The sequence below is a fragment of the Salvelinus fontinalis genome, chromosome 20 (assembly GCF_029448725.1).
Source record: "Salvelinus fontinalis isolate EN_2023a chromosome 20, ASM2944872v1, whole genome shotgun sequence".
Taxonomy (NCBI): domain Eukaryota; kingdom Metazoa; phylum Chordata; class Actinopteri; order Salmoniformes; family Salmonidae; genus Salvelinus; species Salvelinus fontinalis.
The window spans coordinates 7,710,584-7,723,985 of NC_074684.1; the positions used below are offsets into that span (position 1 = coordinate 7,710,584).

General features: G+C 44.6%; 1 protein-coding gene across 5 annotated transcripts in view; it reads right to left on the reverse strand.

Moving 5' to 3' along the window:
• LOC129817225 (MAM domain-containing glycosylphosphatidylinositol anchor protein 2-like) overlaps window positions 1-13,402 on the reverse strand; it is a 341,866-nt gene that overhangs the window by 214,824 nt on the left and 113,640 nt on the right. For all 5 annotated transcript variants that reach the window (XM_055872257.1, XM_055872256.1, XM_055872255.1 and 2 more), the window contains exon 3: window positions 520-694. In XM_055872257.1, coding sequence (XP_055728232.1) covers window positions 520-694 — 175 coding nt within the window. The remainder of the gene's footprint in view (window positions 1-519; window positions 695-13,402) is intronic.

Genomic DNA, 13,402 nt, shown 5'->3' on the forward strand with positions numbered 1-13,402 from the left:
TAACTTATGGTTGAATTCTAGTTTAAAGATGAACTATGCAGAAATCACTCCGCCATTTCCTGGTTGCTAAAATTCAAATAGTTTTCCTAATATCAGTTTATGTGACAAAACAAGCAGTCATGGTGTAGAGAATCATCGTACCATCTAAACCGCTGTGAAAAAACTTTTCCATAAGCAACAGTTTTGTGTTTTCAGCTGTTTGAAAGTGGTGCAGAAATCCGAAAGTAAAAGATGCAAAAACAAAACTTAAGGGAAGCATTGAAATAGCGCACACATAGAACCGATCTACCACTTTTTAGATTTGCTTTCAATGAGACAAATATAACACAAATGTCTATGTGTATTTGGTCGAGTCGCCCAAAAAGTTACATTTTGCAGCTCTAAAATCAAAAGGGAATGGTATACTAACTAGCCACGTTGAATTGTATGCAACGTTATTACGTTGAGGAAGTACATTTGAATAAGAAGGAAACAACCTTGACCCAACCACTGTGTCCGAAGGTAATGTACAGTACTTACAGTAGACGTCGACCCGTATGGACTTGATGGCCGGGGAGCCCAGGCCGTTCTCGGCCTTGCAGTAGTAGCGTCCTCCCTGGTGTCTCTGGATCTTGGAGATGTGCAGCGTCTCGTTAAACACGCTGGAGTCCTGGAAGCGGTCCGACACGCTGCCTGCTGTCTTGGTCCATCGGATCTGTGTAGGACACGTGGTTGGTTAGATGACCTACTTGACATAAAGCCCTTGGCTTCTTTAATTTAGGTGCATAGGCCACTGATGAATGTCTTCCACGGTGATTAAAGGGGTAGGTGTGGCACAAGGACTGGATATAAAGAAATGATAAAGAAATAGCAACGACAAGAAAGCACATGTCTGCTCACTGTTTGTTGAATTTAAAAAGAATCTTCTAGCTAGCTAGAGTTACACCGTTTGGAAGCCATCCTGGTCTTTATCAGGTTACTGCGCATTGTTAACCTCTATCAGCCCTGGAAAGGTGAGCCCCTACTCTCTACCAATTTCCTTTTTTTTATTACAACCACACTTTATCACCCAATATATTGTGTCTGACTCTTACCGCCCTCAAAGGAGATCTGATATCTCTATCTGATAAACCCTCATTCACAGCTTCACTGTCTTTCACTAACTGGCGCAACAACCTTAACCATGTGGCAGGGGGTGGTGATGAAAGGTGAACTGGCGTTCAGTCTTTTCCTCTGGTCTACAACATGGAGGTGTAATTGACCCTCCATCGTGTATCTCTCTCTCTCTTTTTCTTTCTCTCTTTCTCAATTTTCAATTTCACTTGCTTCATTTGCATGACGTAATGGCGTACATATTGCCGAAGTGTACTTTGGAAACGGAGTGATTCATTAACAATATCAATAACATCAGAAATAATCAACATTGTCACGAACAGGACAATCAGTAACAGCAATAATCAAGGGTGAGGGGGGTGGGGTTGTATTGGAAATCAGTAAATAAATAAGCATATAACACAAAGACATGTGCAGGTTGGTTGATCGGTCAGACACAATCCCTCATTTTATGAGAGGCAGCAATGCCAACCCACAGCTCTCTGCGTCCTCCCCCACCCAACAGGATGGGTAATCTCTTCTCATCAGAGAGGTCTTGGAAACCTTCAATAACGATTTCACATTTGGGGAAATAAAAAATCTCTAATTGCTTTATATTTTTGCAATTTTGTCAGGAAATGTAGCTATGTGTCCATTTTTGCCGTGGTGCAGTGACTGCACAGTCTTTCCTCTACAGGGAGCCAGGTTTCCCTGTGTCTACCTTTCTCAATGACAAGCCTATGCTCATTAAGTTTGTACTTAGTCAAGGTTTTTCTAAGATTTTGATCAGTAACAACGTTTAAATCATTTGTCATAGTATACTGTCGATTTATGGCTAGACATCACTGCATTTTGCTTTGCGCTTGTGTATCCTCATAGGTGATGTACAAATGTAGGATCTGATCCCCCTGTTGCAGGAAAACTTTGCAATAAATGTAAAACGTTTAGTTTCTTTGAGGATTTAAAAAGCTTCCTGGAATGTGTACGCTGGGAGTCAGGAAGCAAGTTCAGGGAGTGAATCATTTAATATAGAAACGAACATGGACAAAACAAGAAACACGAGTAGTGTACAGACGTGAAAAAGAAAATGGAACAGAAACAAGGGAAAGAACCAAAGGGAGTGACATGTATAGGGAAGGTAATCAGGAAGGTGATGGAGTCCAGGTGAGTCTGATGTGGCGCAGTTGCGCGTAACGATGGCGGCAGGTGTGCGTAATAATGAGCAGCCTGCTGATCTCGAGCGCCAGAGAGGGAGCATACGTGAAATTGAAATGTCAGACTTGATTTTCCCTCACAAAAGATATATCAACCCCTACAAAAATATCCATTAATTAATTATATATATAATTATATATATTAATTATATATACTGTAATCCACGTAAGAGTTCACATTTCCTGTAGCTGCAGGATTATTTTCCTGCTGTAGCAAACTGGCTAAAATTAACATCCAACATCTATTCTACAATGTAGAAAATATAAAAACTAAAGAAAAACCATTTACTGAGGAGGTGTGTCCAAACTTTTGACTGGTACAGTATATATGTGAATATATATATATATATATATATATATATATATATATATATATATATATATGAATATGAATATATATATATGAATATATATATTCATATATTCATCTATATATATATATATATATATATATATATATATATATATATAATATATATGAATATATATATAGATATATATATATATATATATATATAGATTAATATATATATAGATTAATATATATATAGATTAATATATATATAGATGAATATATATATATATATATCTATATATATATATATATATATGAATATATATATAGATGAATATATATATATATATATATATATATATATATATAGATTAATATATATATAGATTAATATATATATAGATTAATATATATATATATTCATATATATATATTCATATATACACTGCTCAAAAAAATAAAGGGAACACTTAAACAACACAATGTAACTCCAAGTCAATCACACTTCTGTGAAATCAAACTGTCCACTTAGGAAGCAACACTGATTGACAATATATTTTACATGCTGTTGTGCAAATGGAATAGACAAAAGGTGGAAATTATAGGCAATTAGCAAGACACCCCCCAAAACAGGAGTGATTCTGCAGGTGGTGACCACAGACCACTTCTCAGTTCCTATGCTTCCTGGCTGATGTTTTGGTCACTTTTGAATGCTGGCGGTGCTCTCACTCTAGTGGTAGCATGAGACGGAGTCTACAACCCACACAAGTGGCTCAGGTAGTGCAGTTCATCCAGGATGGCACATCAATGCGAACTGTGGCAAAAAGGTTTGCTGTGTCTGTCAGCGTAGTGTCCAGAGCATGCAGGCGCTACCAGGAGACAGGCCAGTACATCAGGAGACGTGGAGGAGGCCGTAGGAAGGCAACAACCCAGCAGCAGGACCGCTACCTCCGCCTTTGTGCAAGGAGGTGCACTGCCAGAGCCCTGCAAAATGACCTCCAGCAGGCCACAAATGTGCATGTGTCAGCATATGGTCTCACAAGGGGTCTGAGGATCTCATCTCGGTACCTAATGGCAGTCAGGCTACCTCTGGCGAGCACATGGAGGGCTGTGCGGCCCGACAAAGAAATGCCACCTCACACCATGACTGACCCATCGCCAAACCGGTCATGCTGGAGGATGTTGCAGGCAGCAGAACGTTCTCCACGGCATCTCCAGACTCTGTCAAGTCTGTCACATGTGCTCATGTGCTCAGTGTGAACCTGCTTTCATCTGTGAAGAGCACAGGGCGCCAGTGGCGAATTTGCCAATCTTGGTGTTCTCTGGCAAATGCCAAACGTCCTGCACGGTGTTGGGCTGTAAGCACAACCCCCACCTGTGGACGTCGGGCCTTCATACCACCCTCATGGAGTCTGTTTCTGACCGTTTGAGCAGACACATGCACATTTGTGGCCTGCTGGAGGTCATTTTGCAGGGCGCTGGCAGTGCACCTCCTTGCACAAAGGCGGAGGTAGCGGTCCTGCTGCTGGGTTGTTGCCTTCCTACGGCCTCCTCCACGTCTCCTGATGTACTGGCCTGTCTCCTGGTAGCGCCTGCATGCTCTGGACACTACGCTGACAGACACAGCAAACCTTTTTGCCACAGTTCGCATTGATGTGCCATCCTGGATGAACTGCACTACCTGAGCCACTTGTGTGGGTTGTAGACTCCGTCTCATGCTACCACTAGAGTGAGAGCACCGCCAGCATTCAAAAGTGACCAAAACATCAGCCAGGAAGCATAGGAACTGAGAAGTGGTCTGTGGTCACCACCTGCAGAATCACTCCTGTTTTGGGGGGTGTCTTGCTAATTGCCTATAATTTCCACCTTTTGTCTATTCCATTTGCACAACAGCATGTGAAATTTATTGTCAATCAGTGTTGCTTCCTAAGTGGACAGTTTGATTTCACAGAAGTGTGATTGACTTGGAGTTACATTGTGTTGTTTAAGTGTTCCCTTTATTTTTTTGAGCAGTGTATATATGAATATATATATTCATAGAGAGAGAGAGAGAGAGAGAGAGAGAGAGAGAGAAGGCATTGCAGCATATCGTATCATTATCACCCCTGTCTCATTATCACCCCCCTTACCACCCCCTGTTTCTTCTTAGAGTATGTGTGTGTTGCATCAGAGGGGGTTCAAACCCCCATACATTAGACAAGTAGATACAGAAGCATTGAACCAAAAACAATTCTCAACTCAGCAAGCTATCAATGGTGAAGCTCAGCAAGCCTGTCACTTAACACTGAGTACATTTCTTCCCTATTATACCAGCTAAGGACAGCATGAGTTAAAAAAAAAAAAACTCTCCTCCTCAGAAGTTAATTAGATAGAACCAAAGTTTCTGAATTCTCTTTCTTCCATCCCTTCTCTTCTTTCCTCTCCTCCACTTCTTCTCCAGATCTCCCATCATGCAAAGACAGAGAGAGAAAGTGAGAGAGAGAGTGAGGTAGAGAGAGGGTGAGAGAGAGAGAGTGAGAGAGAGAGGGGTAAAGAGAGCGACGGAGAGAGAGTGAGAGAGAGAGTGAGAGAGAGAGAGATAGGGGGGGAAGAGAGCGACAGAGAGAGAGCGAGAGCGAGAGAGAGAGAGAGAAGGCAAGGCAGCATATCGTATCATTCTCACCCCCCTTTTGTGACTGTGTGTGTGTGATGTGTGTGTGCATGTGTGCGTCTTTGTGTATGTGTGTGTTGCATCAGAGGGGGTCCAAACCCTACGATTCCATCTTACTCCGAAGGATCTTGTCCAAGCCAGGGGCCAGAAGCAGAGACAGAGAGGGAGAGAAGAGTCTTCAGATGGAGCCATGGAGTTTATTATTAGCTTGACAAGAGTCCAGTTGTTCATAGAGGGCGAGGAACCAACCAACTAGCCCAGGTCTCTGTACGTCATACAAACTAGCCAGGGTCTCTACGTTGCATTAAAACTGAACTATAACTCACAGATCTGACCTGAAGCGCACGCACACACAAAACACACACACACACACACACACACACACACACACACACACACACACACACACACACACACACACACACACACACACACACACACACACACACACACACACACACACACACACACACACACACAGGGGCTACTTCTTCTGTGTACAAGACTTTCATACTGACTTAAAGAGGTTATATTAACGTCAAAACTAAAGTGCTTTTTGGAAGAAAAAAAATGTGACAAGTAGATACAGAAGCACTGAACCAAAAAACCTCTCAACTCAGCAAGCGATCGATGGTGAAGCCCAGCAAGCCTACGTCACTAAACACTGAGTACATTTCTTCCCTATTATGCCAGTTAAGGACAGCATGAGTTAATAAAAACAACCTCTCCTCCTCAGGAGTTAAATAAGTTATGAGCATAAATTAGATAGAGCCAAAGTTTCTGTCTGAATTCTCTTTCTTCCATCCTTTCTCTTCTTTCCTCTCCTCCACTTCTTCTCCAGATCTCCCATCATGCAAAGACAGAAAGACAGAGAGTGAGAGAGAGAGAGAGATGGAGAGGGAGAAGGGGAGAGGGGGAGAGAAAGAGAGAGATGGAGAGGGAGAGGGGGAGAGAGGGAGGGGGGGAGATAGAGAGAGAAAGAGAGAGTTGGAGAGGGAGAAGGGGAGAGAGGGAGAGGGGGAGAGAAAGAGAGAGATGGAGAGGAAGAAGGGGAGAGAGGGAGAGGGGGAGAGAGAGAGAGAGAGATGGAAAGGGAGGAGGGAGAAGGGGAGAGAGGGAGAGGGAGAGAGAGAGATAGAGAGAGAGAGAGAGAGAGAGATGGAGAGGGAGAAGGGGAGAGAGGGGGAGAGAGGGAGAGGGGGAGAGGGAGAGGAAGAGAGGGAGAGGGAGAGAGCGCAAGAGAGGGAGAGAGCGCAAGAGAGGGAGGAGAGGGGGAGAGAGGGAGACAGGGAGAGGGGGAGAGAGGGAGAGGAAGAGAGGGAGAGAGTGCGAGAGAGGGAGAGAGCGCAAGAGATGGAGGAGAGGGGGAGAGAGGGAGAGAGGGAGGGAGACAGAGAGATAGCTTATGAAGAACTCAGCTGAATTCAATATTCTACCAGCTTATATCCTCCCATTCATTTCCTCTCCTTTGCCATTTGTGTAAAGAGCTTTTGAGTTCCAGCACAGCGCCAATATCAATAAGTGTATTGTTCGAGTGACACTAAGAAGTGGATATTCAAATAGCCTCTGTGGTTTTCAAAGGGAAAGTGCTACTGTTTGTTTCACATGGTGGTAGACCACATTATCTGACTGACTGGGAGGCTTTGTAAGTTTTTCCTGGAGCCCCACGGCCATTTTGCTCTCATATTTTTGCCTTACTTTCTTCGTCTGGGTGCTAGAGATTGTGTGTCTGGGTGGGTGCTATGCACAGAGCCTTCGGAAAGTATTCAGACCCATTGACTTTTTCCACATTTTGTTAGTTTACAGCCTTATTCTAAGATTGATTTTTTTTTTTTATCATGAGCAATCAACACACAATACCCCATAATTGTAACGCTCGTCGTGGGTGGAAGAAGAGGAGGACCAAAGCGCAGCGTGGTAAGTGTTCATCATTATATTTAATAAACAGAGAACACTAAACAAAATAACAAAGGAGAACGAAATGCAACAGTTCTGTCAGGTGACATAAACACAGAACAGAACATATAATCCCCCACAAAACAGAATGAAAAACAGGATACCTAAATATGGCTCCCAATCAGAGACAACGACTGACACCTGCCTCTGATTGAGAACCATACTAGGCCAAACACATAGAAAATGAACAATAGAACAAAACATAGAAAAACCAACATAGAATGCCCACCCCAACTCACGCCCTGACCAAACAAAAATAAAGACATAACAAAGGAACTAAGGTCAGAACGGGACATTACCCCCCCCCCCCCCCCCCCCCCCAAAGGTGCGGACTCCGGCCGCAAAAACCTGAACCTATAGGGGAGGGTCTGGGTGGACATTTACCGCGGCAGCGGGACGAGGACCCCACTCAACCATAGTCTCGGCCCACTTCTGTGGCACCTTAGGAGCAGCGACCCTCGTAACCGATCCTGGATTGGACACCCTAGTAAAGGGCACCACTGAACTGACGGACGCCTCTGGACTGACGTACGCCTCCGAACTGAAGGGCGGCTCAGGCGCCTCTGGACTGAAGGGCGGCTCAGGCGGCTTCGGACTGAAGGGCGGCTCAGGCGCCTCTGGACTGAAGGGCGGCTCAGGCGGCTTCGGACTGAAGGGCGGCTCAGGCGCCTCCGGACTGAAGGGCGGCTCAGGCGGCTCAGGACAGACGGGCGGCTCAGGCAGCTCAGGACAGACGGGCGGCTCAGGACAGATGGGCGGCTCAGGACAGACGGGCGGCTCAGGCGGCTCAGGACAGACGGGTGGCTCAGGACAGACGAGCGGCTCATGCGGCTCTGGCCTGGAGAGAGAACCTGGAGGGAGGAGATGGAGAGACAGCCTGGTGTGTGGGGCCGCCACAGGACCCACCAGGCTGGGGAGACCTACAGGAGGCCTGGTGCTTGGAGGAGGCACCGGAAGGACCGGGCTGTGGGGGAGCACTGGAGATCTGGTGCATACTACGCGCACCTCCTTACTACGCGCACCACCCCATACTACGCACACCACCCCATACTACGCGCACCACCCCCCGCGCATACTACGCGCACCACCCCCTTAGGCCCAATTCCCACATTCGCCCGGCACGAGCGGAGCGCAGGCATAGGACGCACTGCACCCTCCCAGCGCCCCGGAGACACAGCACGCAGAGCCGGCGCAGGATACCCTGGACTGAAACGGCGTACCGGAGACCAGACACGCTGAGCAGGCACAATACGCCCTGGCTGGATGCCCACACTCTCATGACACTTTCGGGGGGCTGTCCTATAGCGGCCCCAATTATTTTGGGAGGCTGCCTCTCGTACCAGTCGCGCTGCCGTGCTGCCTCCTCATATCGCCGCCGCTCAGCTTTCGCTGCCTCCAGCTCTGCCTTGGGGCGGCGATATTCTCCAGCCTGTGCCCAGGGTCCTTTACCGTCCAAAATCTCCTCCCATGTCCAGGAGTCCAGAACTCGCTGCCCGATACCACGCTGCTTGGTCCTTGGTTGGTGGGTGATTCTGTAACGCTTGTCGTGGGTGGAAGAAGAGGAGGACCAGAGCGCAGTGTGGTAAGTGTTCATCATTATATTTAATAAACAGAGAACACTAAACAAAATAACAAAGGAGAAAAACCAACATAGAATGCCCACCCCAACTCACGCCCTGACCAAACTAAAATAAAGACATAACAAAGGAACTAAGGTCAGAACGTGACAATAATGACAAAGCAAAAAAGATTTTCGGAAGATTGTGCTAATTTATAAAAAGCCTAAAAAAGAAATACCTTATTTACATATGTATTCAGACCCTTTGCTATGAGACTCAACATTGAACTCAGGTGCATCCTGTTTCCATTGATTATCCTTGAGGTGTTTGTACAACTTGATTGGAGTCCCCCGGTGCAAAATTCAGTTGATTGGACATGGTTTGGAAAGGCACACAACTGTTTATATAAGGTCCCAGAGCTTACAGTGCATGTCAGAGCAAGAACCAAGCCATGAGGTTGAAGAAATTGTCCGTAGAGTACCCAGACAGGATTGTGTCGAGGAACATATCTGCGGCATTGAAGGTCCCCAAGAACGCAATGGCCTCCATCATTCTTAAATGGAAGAAGTTTGGAAACACCAAGACTCTTCCTAGACCGGCCAAACTGAGCAATCGGGGGAGAAGGGCCTTGGTCAGGGAGGTGAACAAGACCCCGAAAGTCACTCTGACAGAGCTCTAGAGTTCCTCTGTGGAGATGGGAGAACCTTCCAGAAGGACAACAATCTCCGCAGTACTTCACCAATTGGGCCTTTATGGTAGAATGGCCAGATGGAAGCCACTCCTCAGTAAAAGGGACATGACAGCCCCCTTGGAGTTTGCCAAAACTTTGAATGTCCTCGATGGGCCCAGCCAGAGCCTGGACTTGAACCATAATGAACATCTCTGGAGAGACCTGAAAATACCTGTGCAGCGACGCTCCCCATCCAACCTGACAGAGCTTGAAAGGATCCGCAGAGAAGAATGGAAGAAACTCTCCAAATACAGGTGTGCCAAGCTTGTAGCGTCATACCCAAGAAGAATCAATACAGTTATCGCTGTCAAAGGTGCTTCAACAAAGTAATGAGTATAGGGTCTGAATACTTATGTAAATGTGATGTTTTTTTAGATTTAGTAAATTAGCAACCATTTCTAAAAACCTGTTTTTGCTTTGTCATTATGGCGAATTGTGTGTAGATTGATGAAAAAAACGATATAATCAATTATGGAAGAGGGTTGTTACGTAACAAAATTAGGATCAAAGATCAAAAGATCAAGGGGTCTGAATACTTTCTGAAAGCTGTGTATATCCACTGGGGGATTCTGTAAGAATTAGAGTATGCCTGAAAGTACGGTTTGACACTCTTTCTTGCCCTAAGACAGACATTGGAGATTTGAGAGTAGTGGATGGGTTGGGCCATACTCGCTATTATAATAAGATGAGTTTACATGTTTGCTTATACCCTTGTAGTTCTCTCAAATAATGTACAATTATACAATTAACAATGTATATACAATTAACAATGTTTAATTAGACGGGGAGGTCAGGAGTTCAACCTTTACATATCCACCAGAAAGAGCATTAGAAAACATGACATTTTTTTGTTTACAGCAGGGAAGAAGAATTGAGAGAAAGTCATTACTATGATAATGCTATTCTCCCTGTAAGTCAGTCAGTCTCGTCTTTGGCATTCTGATACAAAGATCAACATTTGCTTTTATGTAAAGTTGCTATTCTGCTTGGATCTGAATCCAACAGTAACTGCCAGCAGCGATGGTCAACACAGCCATGTCCGCCCCTGCTCTCTGTCCTAACTTCTGACTGTTTTTGAATTGCTTACCATCGTTGAGTTCTGTAGGGGGTACGAGGGAGGAGGTCAGATAAGGTCTCTGTGCAGCCAAGTGTGGCCAAGTATGAAAATAAAATGACCAGAGAAAATCAGCTACGAGTACATATCACAGACTGACGGGATAAATACTGTGACTCCATGGCACCCGATATTCTTTTGCACGTACAGATCTTAATTTGATCACCCTTTTGCAGGATAACTTTCTGGTGTCGCAGGAAATGTTAAACTTGTAGTGTATTTGAGGTTTAAAAAGGCCTCTGAAGTTTGTCATTTCCACTTACATTTTTTTATCAACCCCCACAAAAATGTCCATTAATTGGAATCCACAGAATAATTCACATTTTCTGTTGCCGCAGGATTATTTTTCTGGAGTTGCAAACTGGCTCAAATGAAGATCCTACATCTGTGGGGAATACTGTTCATTTCAACTAAGACTCAAAGGTCTGGGGGAAATCTATTTTATCTAAATCTATTTTTAAAATATATATGGGGGATTGAAAATGATGCAGACAATTGCATTGATGGAAACTACAATCTATCTGCATTATTAAAAAAGAAACTCAAAAGGTCTGAATCACAAAATGTCCAAATCAACAGGTATCATAAACAATGAGAGCCAAAGATCCAACTATCCAAACATCCAAATGATGACATTTCATGAAGGGTGAAATGTCTGAATCACAAATACCAAAGACTATACAGAAAGTTCCAGAGTACTGCAGTAGTCCTAACATTACGCAATACAGTTGCATAGTAAAATGTTGCAATTTTAGGTCTCCCTAAATGAAGAATTCTCTGTAAAGCCTGTGGTTATTGATGACTCACACTGGGATTCATAGGACTCAAATAAACCTATCTGTACCGTAGCCCAGGGAGAATGGGGGTGGCTAGGAACACACTGCAGTCCAGGCCACAACTAACCCCTGGATAAACTACACTCTCTCTACAGTAGCTATATCCTTCCATGAGAATACACTACTCTACAGTATCCCAGAATCACATGGGGCAGCTATAGCCACACTCCCCACTCCAGGGCCAAAACTTGTGTGTGTGTGTGTGTGTGTGTGTGTGTGTGTGTGTGTGTGTGTGTGTGTGTGTGTGTGTGTGTGTGTGTGTGTGTGTGTGAGAGTGAGAGAGTGAGAGAGTGAGAGAGTGAGAGAGAGAGAGAGTGAGAGAGAGAGAGAGAGAGAGAGAGAGAGAGAGAGAGAGAGAGAGAGAGAGAGAGAGAGAGATGAAAAGGGCGAAAGACACAGAGAGAGAGAGAGAGGGAGAGGTTGAGAGAGAAAGAGAGAGAGAGAGAGAGATGGAGAGAGAGAAAGAGAGAGAGAGAGAGAGGGTGAGAGAGAAAGAGAAAGAGAGATGAAAAGGGCGAAAGACACAGAGAGAGAGAGAGAGGGAGAGGGTGAGAGAAAGAGTGAGAGAGGAAAAGGGTGAGAGAGAAAGAGTGAGAGAGGAAAAGGGTGAGAGAGAAAGAGTGAGACCGCCAGCTTCACACCGCATATCGCTATCTCTTTCCTCCTAGAGCCCTGACTTACAAGTCCTTCCCATGACCTTTTGACCCCTCCCTGGGAACCTGCCCGAGCGATGCTCCTGCCTGCCAACAGGTCCAAACTTGACAGGCATCCCATAATAGGAGGCTGAGGTGTGTCAATGTCGTGAGGTTAGCAGTGTGTGGGTGTGTCTGTGTGACATGGGACAGAGAGCGCCATGCTGAGAGAAAGCTTCCGCCTGGTTGGACTAGAGCCAAAGCCTCCATCAGTGGGAGGACCTGAGGGGTTTGCGGGTAATTTAGAGAGAGTTGGTTCTTGACAGACATAAAAATAATTCATCGCTGGTGAAAATTGTCAACGACGGCCCTGTTTAGTACGCAGTTGGCCATTCGCTTTGTGTGATACTGGCTCGCACAAGTCTCAGTCTGAGTAAAGGTATTACTCAGAGAACTGGTAGTTCTTACTGATGGAGAAACACAAGGTCTGTCTGGTAATGAGGACATGTCATCTTTGTGTGTTTGCTTATAATAAAGTAGTGCAGGAATTGTGACATGACTTTATAGAGATGACCTTCAATGGCACAATGTCGCAATGACGATTAGACTTCAATGTCAAGTGAGGTCCATAGGGATCAGTGGCTTGGTGGATAGTGGTAGTCGTGAGTTCAATTCCACATAGACTTTTATTTGGTAACACTTTACTTGACACCTAGCGTCATAACACGTTCTGACACGGTGTGTCACCGTGTCATAATATGTCATAACAGCTGACATAACTTGTCATAACCTGTAATAATATAGTCATAACACTTTCTTGACCCATATATTTACACCTGTTGTGACATACAGTGCATTGTGTTATTGTATGGCAGGTTATGACACCTCCATAGGATTGTCAAAACCCACATTTATTCAATTGTATTTTTTTCCTGCCAAGACGTTTCCTTTTGTTTGAAAGTTTGTTTCTTAAATCCTTTGTTGTTGTTGTAATGAATTCTTTACCGCCATGTTTTTTTCAGCATATTTTCAAGAACGTGTAGAAAATACACTTTATGACACTGTCAAGAAGCATTATAACCATCAGAATCATATATGTCAGATATGGACATGTACGTGATAGGCCTATGTCAGTCATCAGTCATAAAAAGGGTGTCTTGTCCTGCTCCTGAAATCTGCTCCTGCATTCATCCCAGTCATCAGCAACAGAGCATCGGGGCAGGTGCATGTCTGACATCAATGTGTGTGCAATTACAATGACAATTGAATATGGTCAATTTCAGAAAATGTTATATAACGTAAACATACTGTTGACAACTAGGCTATGGTGTAATAACGGATTTTT